Source organism: Pyxicephalus adspersus, chromosome 2, assembly GCF_032062135.1.
Source record: "Pyxicephalus adspersus chromosome 2, UCB_Pads_2.0, whole genome shotgun sequence".
Lineage (NCBI taxonomy): Eukaryota > Metazoa > Chordata > Amphibia > Anura > Pyxicephalidae > Pyxicephalus > Pyxicephalus adspersus.
The window spans coordinates 108,155,446-108,169,896 of record NC_092859.1 but is presented as its reverse complement, the minus strand read 5'-3'; the positions used below and the strand labels follow the sequence as shown (position 1 = coordinate 108,169,896).

Below are 14,451 nucleotides of genomic sequence, written 5' to 3'. Positions count from 1 at the left end.
AGGCGCACAAGCTTGGTTGTAAGTGTTAAATGTAGGTAGACATTAGCCAGTAGAATTCTTTGACCCCCAGCTGGAATCAGCACAGCTCAACTTTTAGCAAACACAGCAGATGATAAGGTCAATTTGTAGGTGTCACTCATTTTTCTGCTAACCCTTCTATTGCAAACCTTTTCTTATTATCAGTAAATATGAACTCTTACAGGGTTAATATAGCCAAATGGATTTGATCACATAGTAACAATAGATACATTTGAAACCCAATTTCTGTCCTCTATTGATAAACATGACCACTTCAGTGTGCATAGATGGTTTCCAAATGTGCCCATACAACAGGCAATGGTGTTGAAACTTTGTAATGAGACTTCCCGTTCCCCTACATAGAACAAGGGTCCAACTTCACAAGTCCTGGTAGAGGTCAGGCTTCGTAATACTGACCAGTAAGACAAAATATGGTATTACGAGCGAGTATATACTGGGATTGTAACGAAGTCTTACAGTGTCTCCTGCCAAATAAAGTCTTGTAAGTCTGTTGTATTATTCATAAAGTAAACTATAATGATTACAATTCATTGTTCTCTATGGGCAGTGGGACTACTTTGGAGTCAGTGCATGTGTTCACATAAGAGGAGGGGAGCTAAGGATGCAGCAGGTCCTTGTAATTATGTCCACCCAATGGCCTTTCCCAGACAGGGAGTTCCATTAATATTCTTAAGTACAGAAAAAATAACCAAACTTTACTGTGAAAATATAGTTATCCTTTAAGCTACCCATTTCAGGATCTTATGTTCATCCATGATCATTTTTAACCTGATTAGGTTGAAATGATCCTGGGCTATGACAAATGAAACATTATCAATCCTATTACATGACAAATAGGATTAGTTTAGGATCCTGTGGGCTCCATGGATAATATTTCCATCACAAAGGCCTTGGGGATCAGGGGTACATTGATTACAGTAATATTATTCAGTACCAACTCTGGAGATTCCAGTCTTCTAAAGTTCTAAAGTGACCCACCTAAAACCTAATGGAACCATAACTGGGAGATGCAGCCTTCAGGTTCTGGACACTGAAAATGCCAGTGGCTTGTAAATACAAGAGACAGAATTCTCCAGAAGTGGTACTAGTGGGTTTTCGTAAAGTATTTTTTATGCTGTGATTGTTAACAGTGAATAATTCTAATTTAAATACAGAAATCGGGGTGGCTTTTTTTCAACACACCTCTCAAGCACCGCAGCACTCATTCTACAGCTCTAATCCTGATGAGTCCTCTTGTGTGATCAGGTGATCCAACCCAGACAGAACGTTTGATCAGTTTACAACATGTTTAAAACCCTACTTTCAGTTTGTGTTTTCTCATTTCTATTTCATGAAGGTCGTTTTTCTGAACAATATTTTATTCTATCCATTTATGTTTTCTGGGATGTTTTCTAGCATTTTAGCAATACGGTTGCAATGTTAACAAAACGCTAAAAAGTGCTAGGAAATGCCTGATATGAACTACATTTCTGCTGTTATAATTCCTTTTTAACAACCAACTTAGCTTGACAATTGTTTCTAATTTATGCAGCACCAGTACATGAGTGTTAGTGACTGCTAAGCTTCAATGGCCGCTGTTCATTCTTCAATTCTTTTTTTATCATAGCATGTTAAGGACCTTTATCACATTCTTACAGTGTATCTTGTTAAACTCATTCATTTGAACAGTGAACACAGTGCCATTACTACAATGTAGCCACTTGGAAACAAACTATCGGTATTGTATCCACATCAGCACAATGGCACCATGTCTATGAGGTTGTTGAACGAGTTAGAAATTAATGTTTTATTCTGAAAAAGAACCATTTGAACTATAATTATATTAATCTTCTCATAATACAGTGCCATTGCTCTAATTTCTAATATAATGATGCCTACTATGCCTACTACGTCAAGTTTTTATACTTTGAGAAACAGTTCCCTCCTATTTAACTTATTAATTGGAAAATGATTCATGTTCACAGCTCATCCAATTATTTTCTATGCTGCTATGGTTTAAAATAGATGGTTTTATAGTAAACGTCTGTGAAGAGAAAATCAAGGCGAAAATGCTGGTATTGATTTTTCTTTCTGCCTTTATCTGTTGGCTGTTGCAGAGAGAGTAACAGACACAAAAATGGATAGATTAAGGGCCAAAAGGGACATAAAGAGATAATGAAAGGGTAATCTGTAGGGGCACACAAAAGTAGAACTAAAATGGAGAAGCCAATGAGTGCAGTGGTATTGCAGCAAGTGAAGCATTGTGTGTAATTCAGTGTTGTGTTTGGAATAGTTTCTGAATTTCTGTGCAGTTTGTTGTAGTTGTGTAGCCCTACTAGCAAATTTCAATTACTATGCAGCTTTCAGGCTCAAACTGTTGGTGTTACAGTTTTGCTACATGGTCGTTTTACCTAAAAAGTCTTTTTATTTAGTGTATAATATTTACTGATGGCTTTGTGAAAAGTAGACACAAATGGGGAAAGGGGATTATATGATTTATTTTAGTTTTTTTGCTTTTAATAATTTCACTTGGTCTCCCTACCCTCTGTTTGCAGGGCAAATTGAACCCTATGTGCCTCTCATCCAAATTTGCCCCCTTTTTTGTTTTGGAAAAATGTTTAAAAGTGAACACCTTTGTCAATTCTATATTGCTTCTCATGACATAGGTAAGGTAAGGTAAGCAGAGTCAACGGGAATGGAATCTAAAGCAGATAATGGTTGGGCAATAGGCAACCTAATTATAGCTATAGCTTGTAAGGGAAGATGTTTGAGTTGTTTGCTTTAAAAGCATTGAAAGTGAGTACAAAGACTTTACAAATATTATTTAGATATTTTAAACTCTGTTAGCATTTTCACTACACAAACTACCTATTTGACTTAAAGTATGTATTGTGAGTGGAGTTCTTCTTCATGTGCCAACCACACAAACTCAGCTAGTCATCTGAGATTCCTTTGTGTTTTTGTTTTAAGAAAACTGAGATTGTTATTCCGCTTTACCTACAGTGGCACACTGACATTTTAGCAAGAATGAATACAAAATACTGTAAATGACAACTAATCTTACATGAACATGGAGGAATTTGTCTGATATTATGAGTGTTTCACTGTGGGCATATTTAATGTGCTTTGCAGTACTTAACTTGCTCTTGAAGTCACTAATTGGCCTAGGAGCTCAGATTATTGATCTTTGAGACTAATTATTCTTCTCTTGGCCTTTCGGAGCAAACACAACATATCCTTTAAAGGGAATTGAGCATGTCAGCAGAGCATATAGATATCCTTTCATTAGCAATGATTTCTGGAAATGTTCGGCTGTTGTGAGTAATTCCTGTGCAGTCAGACCATCATTGCGGCACTAGAGAGTGTTGAGAGGACAGCAGTCATTGTAGCTGTCTGTCACATGAGAATGTGACAGGAACTCACGCTGTCCTCCTGGGAAAATAATGTAAGAAACATTCAACTGAAAGCCACATCAGAACAAGAGGGTATCAGAAGGTTAGAAAACTATATTAGAGGGAAACATAGAAAAAACTGACAGTTTTGCTGTAGGCCAGTACAATGCCAATGGAGGAAAAATATAAAACGCTATACAATATTAAATTAAATCTTGATTAAAGGACAAGCAATAAAAGCTGTAAAAGATTGTATGTCCAAATGTGGCAGCATCATAGCATGTGTGGCAGAAGGCAGGACTGTCTGTAGACATCTGTATACAAGACAATACAATGTCACAATTGTCATAACAGTTTACATTCAACAGTTATTAAAATGACACTGTAAAGTGAGCACTTGTACATAGAAATGTACAGAAAACTACAGTACTAAAAGTACAAATCATTTAAGCCTATTTCTTTGCAGTGATTAAGACTGGACTAACTCTCCCACTTTCAATTGACCATTAAAATGAGACAGTTTGTGGGGGACCTTCTAGATGCTTAGTTGTTAGCACGTAATGGACGTTTTGTATTGATGGTGGATGAACTTTCATGGTGGCAGAAATAGAACAACCAATGCTGTCATGTGATCAACCATGTGGCAGCGCCAGCGGTAGGATGCAATCAGATCGATATGTATCCATATGTGGATACATATGGATACAGTAAATATATGATAAATCATAGGTGTGCTGCTGTGATTATTACACAGTATTTATATAGCACCATCACATTACGCAGTGCTGTACAAAGTCCATAGTCATGTCACTAACTGTCCCTCAAAGAGGCTCACAATCTAATATCCCTACCATAGTCACATATCATCAATGTAGTCCAAGGTCAATTTAGGGGGAAGCTAATTAACCTAACTGCATGTTTTGGGATGTGGGAGGAAACCAGAGTACCTGGAGGAAAACCACACAGACACGGGGAGAACCTGCAAACTCCATGCAGATAGCATCCTTGCCGAGATTTGAACCTGGGACCCAGGGCTGCAAAGTTGTTAAGTCACCCCTTCCACCCCAAAAAAGCATGTTTTTTTGCTGTTGAAAGGGATGCCTGAATCATTTGAAGGACCAGGGAGTGTTACATTATAGCATTGGGGAAATTCAGATCCCCTGTCCTGGCACACAGGACTGTACAATGTTGCAGACATCTCAGAACTAGATGGAAGGAATTACAAATCATTTGGCAGGTGAAACCGCCTCCATAGATATGTTACATCTGTGTGTTTATCTGTTCATCTGTAACCCAACGACTGCTGCTGCTGAATGTTTACACGAAGAACTTGCAAGGAGCCATTTTTTAGTTTAATAGTCCCATAAGGTTTGTATGTTCTCCCAAAATTTAGTGGCTCACTGAATTTATGTAATCTATGTTTAGAATTGTAGAAAAATGTTGGCTTTTTTGTTTAAATCTGACCATTAATTCCCTCATTGAGCTGCTTGCAATTTGACTGTGATAGCAGTATGTGTGATAGGAAAGTCAGAGCCAGATACAGAATTTTGTACATTAGGAGACTGCTTTAGTCTCGTTTTTCTAATGTGAACGTTTAGATGAGAGACAGCTGTAGGCCAACGATGGCTCATCTCTTTACCTCTGCCAACACAATCACTGGCTGCTGATATTTTATTTTTCCTGCAGACCTGCAGCTTGTAATTTTCTTTGGAGTGTCCTCTTGGGAGTTAAACCTTTAATTTCATCTATTGCTTTCTTGTGTCGCATCAGTTATTTACTAACATCAGGAGTATAAATAGGCAGATGTACAATAACTTGGGTCCCCCCCCCCCCAATGTTCACATTTCTGTTGAAGGCTTTATTACTAAGCATATTATAGCAAAGTATATATAAATATAAAGTAATATAAAGATATATTACACACACATATATATATATATATATATATATATATATATATATATATATATATATATATATACACACACATATGTGTGTACAAAACAAACAAAGCTGTTTTGGTTGTATTGTCTTAGCTAAGTAAAACACACTAAAAAAAAAAAAAAAAACATAAACTTCTTTTCCAAAATTGATAGTAAAAGCACAGACAAGTGCAAATTGTATTCTGCAATTTGTTCTGTTTATCACAACAATATAATTACATGTCTGGTACAAGACACCACAGAGCTCTATATACAAATGGAACAAGCATTTTGTTCATTTTTGAACAAACCAAACAATCTAAAACATGAAAATGGTTTTCTTAGTGGTTACAATCAATTAGAAAATGACAAACAAAATAGAAAATAGCTGGTAGCAGGTCTGAGGAGAAGCATGAACAATAAATATTATTAATAATAAAAAAATAATAATTAAAATAACTCTTAATCCTAATCTTGTAACACTTTAATACTATAATCCTTGACCCTAACCTTAACTACTAAGCCTTGTCAATTGTTTAAGCATCATATTAAAATGGAATCCATGTTTTTGTGTTACAATATTTCCTTTAGGTATAATGGTAAAACCCGGAAAGATTGAGATCAATTTTTAAGCACGTGGATAGTACATGTAATACTTGTAGTCACAAGGATCAATTTCTATTGATTACTATATCAGTCATTATATTGGCTGCAAAACAACGTAGAAGGAAACCTCAATTAAATTCCTAAACCTAATCATAACCTTTGAGCTATGTTCAGACTGAAGTTAAGGTGCATTCACTGCTTCCTTTTACCCTTACTCACCTGCGGCAGCCCAGAGAAAATGAAAGGTACAGTAGCAGCAGCAGTGGTGCTAATGGCCGAGCGGCTGACAATGTGCCAGGTACTGAGAGACGCAGAGAAACACTCCTTTCTGCAGCAAGTCTGAACCCAGCTTCATTTTTTAATGCTTTAAAGTCTTTCCAGCATTGACTGAGCCCACCCTCACCTATTTATTAGGTATATTAACAAGACATCATTTTCCTTTTTTGTGGCTGTGGGACAACCTAGCTAACCTGAGATAAATGATAAATTAAGCTGAATCATTGCACTTTGCATAATGATCATAATATATAAATAATTATTCCTATTTCTGATGCATGTAACACACATGCCACATGTTTAGGTTGCAGACCTTTAGAAATTTAGTTGCACACTTTTACCAGTGACAGATGTTCATAGCCTTAGGGAATTTTTGTTTTTTTTGGTACAGAGCTGCTAGTGGTTTTCTTAGCTTCTGGCAAACCACACAGACTGCTTTCTAAAAGAGAAATAAGAAAAGATAGAAATATAGAAAGACTGGTGACGATGCTCCCTCTACTGAAAGTCTGCAGAACTACATCCACCCAAAAGGCTGCCTGTATTCAAACTGCTATATTTAATAATTCAATTAGTAGGTGACAGGTAAATGTTTAAAATGTAAAATTATGTATGTAGATTGAATTAAATATAATAAAGAACATTTTGTATATGTGGAACTAATGATGAATTAATGTTGAAATAATGTTGAATTGTTAATGTTGAATGTTGAACTAATGTTGAATTAATCTATACCGTATATATTCCCAGTTGTTTTCATGTCAGTAAGTATGACTCTTAGGGCTGTGTGACTAGCAACCCCAGGGTGCACAACAGCAGTTTGGGAGTGGCAAACCACAGTAGGTGACCGGATTTGCACACAGCTATAGTGCAGATCTCTGAAGAACAACTGCAAGGCCAAAAGTTGCACTGCAATGTGTTATGGCCATAGCCGCATGCAACGAAATAGCTTCCAACCTCTCCCATTCATGTAAATGGTTGGGATAATGTTTAGCCCATGGTAGAAAGCTCCTACTCACTCTGGTCTGAAATGGTCCCTAGAGTAAATAAAATTGAAAAAGGTGACCATAATATCTTGTTTGATATTATGCAATATAAGCTTTTAAAAATGTTAGCTTGCTATATATATATGTGTGTGTGTGTATATATATATATATATGTCCAAGCAGCATGGTATCTAATCATCTACTGTTTATTTTCTACTGTTACAAGGAACATATTGTATAGCAGATTTAAAGGTTGCATCTGGCTTTTCCTGTTTATTAAAAAAAAAAAAAGTAATATTAATATAGACAATTTGCTCTTGCTTGCTGTCATGGCTGAGTGGTGGGGAAAACGTGTTTCATTTATCAAGAAAAATGGAGGTGTAATACCAGACTTCACCAGCAGGTGATACACAAGTGGAATGAATTATTATCAATACTTTTATTTCTAAAGCACCATCTTCTTAGTGCTCAACAGAGTACAATTCAGAGTAGAATGGGTAACAATACATCAACAGTTCATACCTATCCAGTTTACAGGTAAATAAATAAATACATAATGAAAAGTATACAATTATTATGTAGCAATACTATTTCATGCTTAGGTAGGACCATTACCGGTACATCAAAGAGACAAATAGGTGGAAGACCCTGCCCTTGTTAACTTAAAATGTAATTTGTAGCTTTCAACAGTGGGCAATACTGTAAATGTTCTCAGTGTTCTTGGTGTGTTAGATGCTGGACTTTTTTCCAGGAAATTTGAATTCACCAGTGTTCTAGCTCCATTGTCATTAACATTTCTAGTGGGAGTATTCCCATTATCTGCTAAGGTATTCTCACTGGACAGGTGTTAGCAAAAGTGTGAAACTTAGCTTAGGGGCTATGGGGAAAAATCTTTAGTGCTATATAATTTTTATACTGTTTGACTCTTCTGTACTGAAAGATTATTTATTTATTTAGAACATTTTTTTGCCTAAAACAAGCTGTTTATTTACAGTATTTATATATATATATATATATATATATATATATATATATATAATATTATTATTACTATATCTGTACTGAATGGTTGCTGGTATAAGCAGTGATATCTTTACTACACAGTTTATTAAGACATTTTCAAATTAAATATCTTAGGTAGATCTACTGTACATATGTTTAAATAAATAACATTCTGATGAACATTGTAACTGACAATAAATATCTGCAGGCAAATAAAATTTAACTAAAATCAAACTATTTGGATTTTTGTGTATGATTTCTTTTTGGAAAAGTTAGAAAATCTCCACAACAGAAAAAAAAAAATACAGAGCTTCTAGCTGCTGCAGATGTCTTTAGATCTAAACTATAGCTTTGTGATGTCATGTTTTCTTTAAAATAATTTCTTCTTTTTGTCTTATTTTTATAATATTTTACTTTCAGCTTTTCAGCTGTGTGAATATTATAGAGTATAATGCACCTTAGCTTGGTGTGGTCCTCAGTTATGTTAGATGTTTATTGAGATACTGCATACTTTTTAGTTTCTCCATAAATTTTAAAAACAAGGCAAAAAAAGCCAGCAGATGGCTCCCTGGTGATTTATAAATTTCCTTGGGAGGAATAAGACCAGCTAGGTTTGAAAGACCATTTAAACACTTTTTGGAAATTTAAACACTTACTTGTACATGTAGGCATATAGCACATGTAGGCCAGACCCTAAAATCATAGCAGACTGTGATTTTATTGAAAAAAGTTGTGTTGTGAAGGGCTTTAGAGTTACCATTGTCACCTACCTGGACATGGATCCTCTGTGTTGCTGGGTAGGTGCTACCCAGGACCCAGATGAGTACAATAGAGTATCCAATGTGTGGTACAGATTCAACAGGCTGGAAGCGTGGTCCAGGGAAGCCAGAAGTCTGTAACCAAATAATTAGTCCAAGCTGGGTGTGGTATAAGAGTAGCCAAGATCAGAAACCAGGATATTCATAAAGTCTCACAGCATGTTAGCAGAATTATTATTATTATTATTAAACAGGATTTATATAGCGCCAACATATTACGCAGCGCTGTACATTAAATAGGGATTGCAAATGACAGACTGCAGCTTTAGGCAAGGGCTAAAAAGATCATTTTAATCTCCTGCAATTGAGTAATTTGACTACTTTTGCTGATTTGCATTAAAGGATTAAAATGCAGTAAACCAGGACAAGGAATGCTGTCCATGGGATCCTTTTTGAGTACTGTAGAGCAGGGGTCCATAACCCCCATTCGTTCTGACAGGTGGGCCGTGGACCACGTCTCAGGCTCAGGGCAGTGGGCGGGTTCTGGCATCATGACGTCACTCTGGTGGAAGTTTCATGCCCTTTGAGTGGCACCGGGCTCCCTGCGTATGCGCGGTCTGGAGTCCGTGCATTTAGTGGTCCGGGAGCTCCAAAAAGTTGGGTACCACTGCTTTTGAGAGACATAATGGCCACAATCTTGCATTAATTAAAGTGTAATCCCTGCGATTGAGCATTTCTTTTTAGTTACATTAAAATGTAGTTCTAGTTTTAATATTTAACACATTTTTAACTGAGTTTGTGAATGTTTAAAGTTTTTCTTTAATCTTGTTATTTACTTATCAAGCACTTTTTTAATTCTAATCTTTTTCTTGTAAAAGCAAGGTTAGGGCTACTTTTTTAGTCCTTTTAATCCCATGTTGTGCCTCTAGTGTTGCCGGACTTCTGATGAAGGGAATGATGGATTAAAAGGAACATTGTAAAGACAGTTGTAGTAATGAAAAAACAAAAGTACATTTCTGCCAGAAACAGAAAAATATTAGATTTTTGATTGTTTTATGTTTGCCTCTACACTAAGTTTATAATGCATTTGGGGATTCTGCTGTAATTTATTATTTTAGTTTAACCACTTGACTTCCACTTTAGTTACTAGACGAGCCAATAACTTTATTTTTTATTTTTTATTTTACTTTTAATGTCCAGTGTCCTGCCTGTATTTTACCTACAAAAATACCAACCAGTGAGATGGGTAATAAACCTGTAATGACAAAGAAAAGGACACAAACGTAATTTTCCCTCATATTTTGTCTACAGTGCTATATTAATAAAAGCATTTATTACATTTATATTTTATTTATGTAGAATGACACATATGCCTATACTTGTTTGTTTCACAGAGTTTCCGGAGGGGAGCTTTTTGACCGGATAGTGGAAAAAGGATTTTACACTGAAAAAGATGCAAGCACGCTTATCCGCCAGGTGTTGGATGCTGTTTTCTACCTTCACAGACTTGGAATTGTACATAGAGATCTGAAAGTGAGTAACAACACCGATACCTTTAATGGTTGCTCCTTGTGCTGACACTTTTATATCATCATGTACAAATTTGTGCGGTACTGGCCATCATGTAGATTAGTTCCCCTATAGCTTGACTTTGTTTTTTGTTCCTTTCTAGCCTGAAAATCTGCTCTATTTTAGTCAAGAAGGAGAATCAAAGATTATGATAAGCGATTTTGGTCTCTCCAAGATGGAAGGTAAAGGAGATGTGATGTCAACAGCCTGTGGAACCCCTGGGTATGTTGGTAAGTGGCAGCATGAAGGTACACTAAGAGAATACTGAAACCTGTGTGGAAGATATTAAAAAAAAACAAAGCTTCCAAGAGCTCCATATCGTGTGTTCTTCATTGATTCTTAGAGACTCATTTGTAGGTCCCGAGTCATAAACCTCAGTTGGATAGTATAGCATCGTTACAGAAGCCCAGTGAGTTTTGTTCAAAGAAGCAAAAAGGGCTTATGAAAGGGAAATGGAGTTAAGAGAATTGTCCACTATTTGATATCCGAGTTTTTCTTTGAGGCTTAGTTTGCTTTGTTTATTGTATTTTTATATACTCCCCCCCAAAATGTTTTTAAACTGGGTGTGAAAAAGCTGTAGGTAGGTGTCAGCCTTTGTATTGTGACCCAACTTATAAGTAATCTCCCAAAAACAGCTGGGGAGTTACTGAAAAGTGCTGGGTGGTGCTCCCAGTTATTAGTGGCTGGGGAGATCACAGTATTTGTTTTACATATTATGTAGGTTTTTAAATTACCATAAATATAGTTTGGGCAGAGTTTACTTGTTACTTTTTTGTTATTGCTTTTTTCCAGATTGTTTTCATACTGAGCTCTTGTAATTCTTAGTGGACCTTAGTAAAAGTAGACCTTTTATTGACTTTACAATTCGTAATAAAAAATTGCAAACAGAAACAATAACAGTCACTCTTCATATTGCTGTAAGCAGCTAGTGTAAAAATAAAAAAATATTATATGAGCCAATGGTATACTTCACCTTTTTTAATATTGGGTTCAAAGTCACGTCAAGGGCAAATGATATTGTGAATTATTAAAAATGCTTTGGGGAGCAAATTGAATAGTGTTCAGTGCTCAAGTATTAATGTAGCTAATTATCATCAGATACCACATATTACATTATGTACATAGAAATCAGATTTTTTATATGGGGTTTAGAAAAAGGTACATATTTAGATCGATAGATGGATAGAAAAATTGCTTATACATTCAGACTGTATGCTCTATGACTGTAGATTCTGACATTGCCCATTTTGCTGGCATTTTTTATTCAAAACAAATAACACTTTTGTCTCGTCTCATTACCAAGGATATTTGACTGCAGCCTCTTTCTGCTGCCAAACACTGAGCTTTGATGCTGTGCTCTGCACTCTGCACTGCTGTTCTGAACTGGGGGTAGTCCTGGAACAGAAATTGCTACACCTAAAATTTTCTCTATTAAATGAAAAAGTTACTAATTATCAGAGACAGGGGCTCTGGGGATCACTCTGTAGTGTTTTAAAAAATGGATATGATGCATTATACAGTTGCAATAAATTTGGCAGTAGATGATCAAGAGTTGTCGCTTTGTTTGAGCCAGCATTTTTGATAGGAGCGAAACAAAGCTTTGTACACTGAATGTTCTATAAAAGATAGTGATGTGTCATAACAGCTTTCATATTTCATTTAAGATGGGTACAACATATTCCATACTTGCCAACTGTCTCAATTACAAAATTTCAGTGATGTTGAAGTTGGAGTTTTTTTCTTTCCTGGTGGGATTAGTTGGTTTATCTTTGGAGCTTGGTGGGTTAAGGAAGTTTATATTCTCTTTATAAGTTCAATTCCTAAAAACTTTAAAGAAGGACAACATAAACTTTTCAAAGCATTCATTTAAAATATATCCCATAATGCAGGGGTTGCCAACAGGTGGATCGCAATCTACCGGTAAATCACAAAGGCAAAATGAACTCTATTGCACACAGATTTATTAAGTCCAAGTTTTTATTGTTGGTAGATCATTTTGATTTGGTCATTTTAAACGTAGCTCACAAGCCAAAGAAGTGTGGGCACCCCTGCCATAATGTATCTCTTTACCATAAGGTTTTTTAAGGTAAAAAGTATATCAAAACTTGTAAACTATATTGGGCCAACTGAAAAATGTTCAGAAGCTGAAAGACATCTTCATCCTTACAAGCCTTTTTTAAATTATTCACAATAAGATATAATGAAGTATGTTGTACAGTATGGCTTGTTTACAGGGATGGCAGATCTGTGGTTTGGGTACTCCTTACTGACTACCCCATTTGATCCACTAGGTATACAGTAATATTTTGAAGGGAGTTTTGAGTTGGGGTTTCAGGAGTTTGCACTGCTATAGGAGAAGTTTTCTGATGTTGCAGTTGTCTCGTACAGGAACTGTAGATTATAGAAGCTGAAACAGTTTTAACAGAGTTTCTCAACAGGGGTTCCCTGGATTCCTCCAGAGGTTGCTAGGTGTTTAGCAATTTGTACCTTTCTGGTCAGTTTAACCGACACTGATCTTTTTAGGCTATTAGTAAGGGTGACACTTTTCCTACTTGTCAGCAATGTAAAATGTATTCTTCCTAATTCTTCTCAATGGTCACCAAGCTAATGTACTGTGAGCTGTAGATGTAGTATAATAACAGGTGTTCTTTGAGGACCTGAAAGTTATTTCAAGGGTTTCCCCCACGTTAGAAAGTTTGGGAAACACTGCTTTATTAGTTTGCACTTTTTCAAATGCATAAAAGCAGATAACAAGCTCACCGACCATAAAACTCTGCATTACATATCTCAGAACCAAGATGAAACCAACCAAACCTCTGCAAAAATGCCTCCTCAACCACTCTTATTTATTTAAATTGAAACGAGGGGGCCTCATTTTTTGAATTCCATAAACTCTGTTGGTGTGTTTAAGCCCAAACACATACCAAGAGAATAGAAATCCAGATCAGTTGTTTTTGGCGCTCAACTTTTGAAAAATCTGTTAGTGTTCTGAACAGCCATTTTTTTTCTTGCTTTGTTTAAGGTATTCTTTAAAGACCTGCCAAATCAATTCCAATCCAATAATTACATATGAATATTTAACCAAAGAGCCTCACTAATGCCCAAGCAAGCAGCACTGACAAGGTTGCTGCCAGGAATTCTGATTCTTGGCTGAACCTGCCAGGGTCCTGTGAGCAGAGGGGCTTGGATCCAAGAATCAGGAAAAAGCCGTCATCTCTGTGTCAGAGCAGCTGCTCCTAGGCACTTTCATCCCGCAGCGTCTTCATCTTATCTGATGTGATCCCCGAAAGTGGGTCACATTTATTCATGTCACTGGAAAGATATTTTCATGCTTCTCATAAAGCCACACTGTCTAAGTATGAACATAGAGTACATCTCAGTGACAAGGACAGTCAGACACTTCTGCTACAGTGACTTCATTTAAACAGTATCCTATGTGTGTTTGCTGATATTCTGCATGTCATTTTTCTGCAGGCAAAATATTACATCATCATCAATTTGACTGTAGGTACATTTAAATAAACTTACAGTTTCAGCAAACTATTTTGTCTTTTCAGGCACTAGTGCTATTTTAGTCTTAGATTTACTAAAACACTTATTTATGAGTATAAAAAGTTGGATTTTTAATATACATTTAAATCCTATCAAATTTCTTGTACTCAAAACAGAGTAACTGTGAACAATTTAAATGAAGCACAGCTCTGAATTCACATTGTTCAGTCAATAGGTACAGTAGAAAATGTGTAGACCTGCCTGATACTAATAATATATAGCAGAGGTACCCAACCCCCGGGCCGCAGACCGGTGCCAGTGATTTAGGGGCCGCAGATGACAGGAGGCAGGAACTCAGGAAAAAGTAGCGCAGACAGCAGAAGAGCGGGTGGCCGTCCATACACTTCTCTGACAGTGACAGTGTGATGACAGG

General features: G+C 36.2%; 1 protein-coding gene across 1 annotated transcript in view; it reads left to right on the top strand.

The window, feature by feature from the left end:
* Positions 1-14,451, top strand: part of CAMK1D (calcium/calmodulin dependent protein kinase ID) — a gene marked incomplete at its 5' end in the record, with an annotated part of 173,929 nt that overhangs the window by 132,073 nt on the left and 27,405 nt on the right. The window contains 2 exon segments of the mRNA XM_072399053.1: positions 10,352-10,490; positions 10,630-10,756. Coding sequence (XP_072255154.1) covers positions 10,352-10,490; positions 10,630-10,756 — 266 coding nt within the window.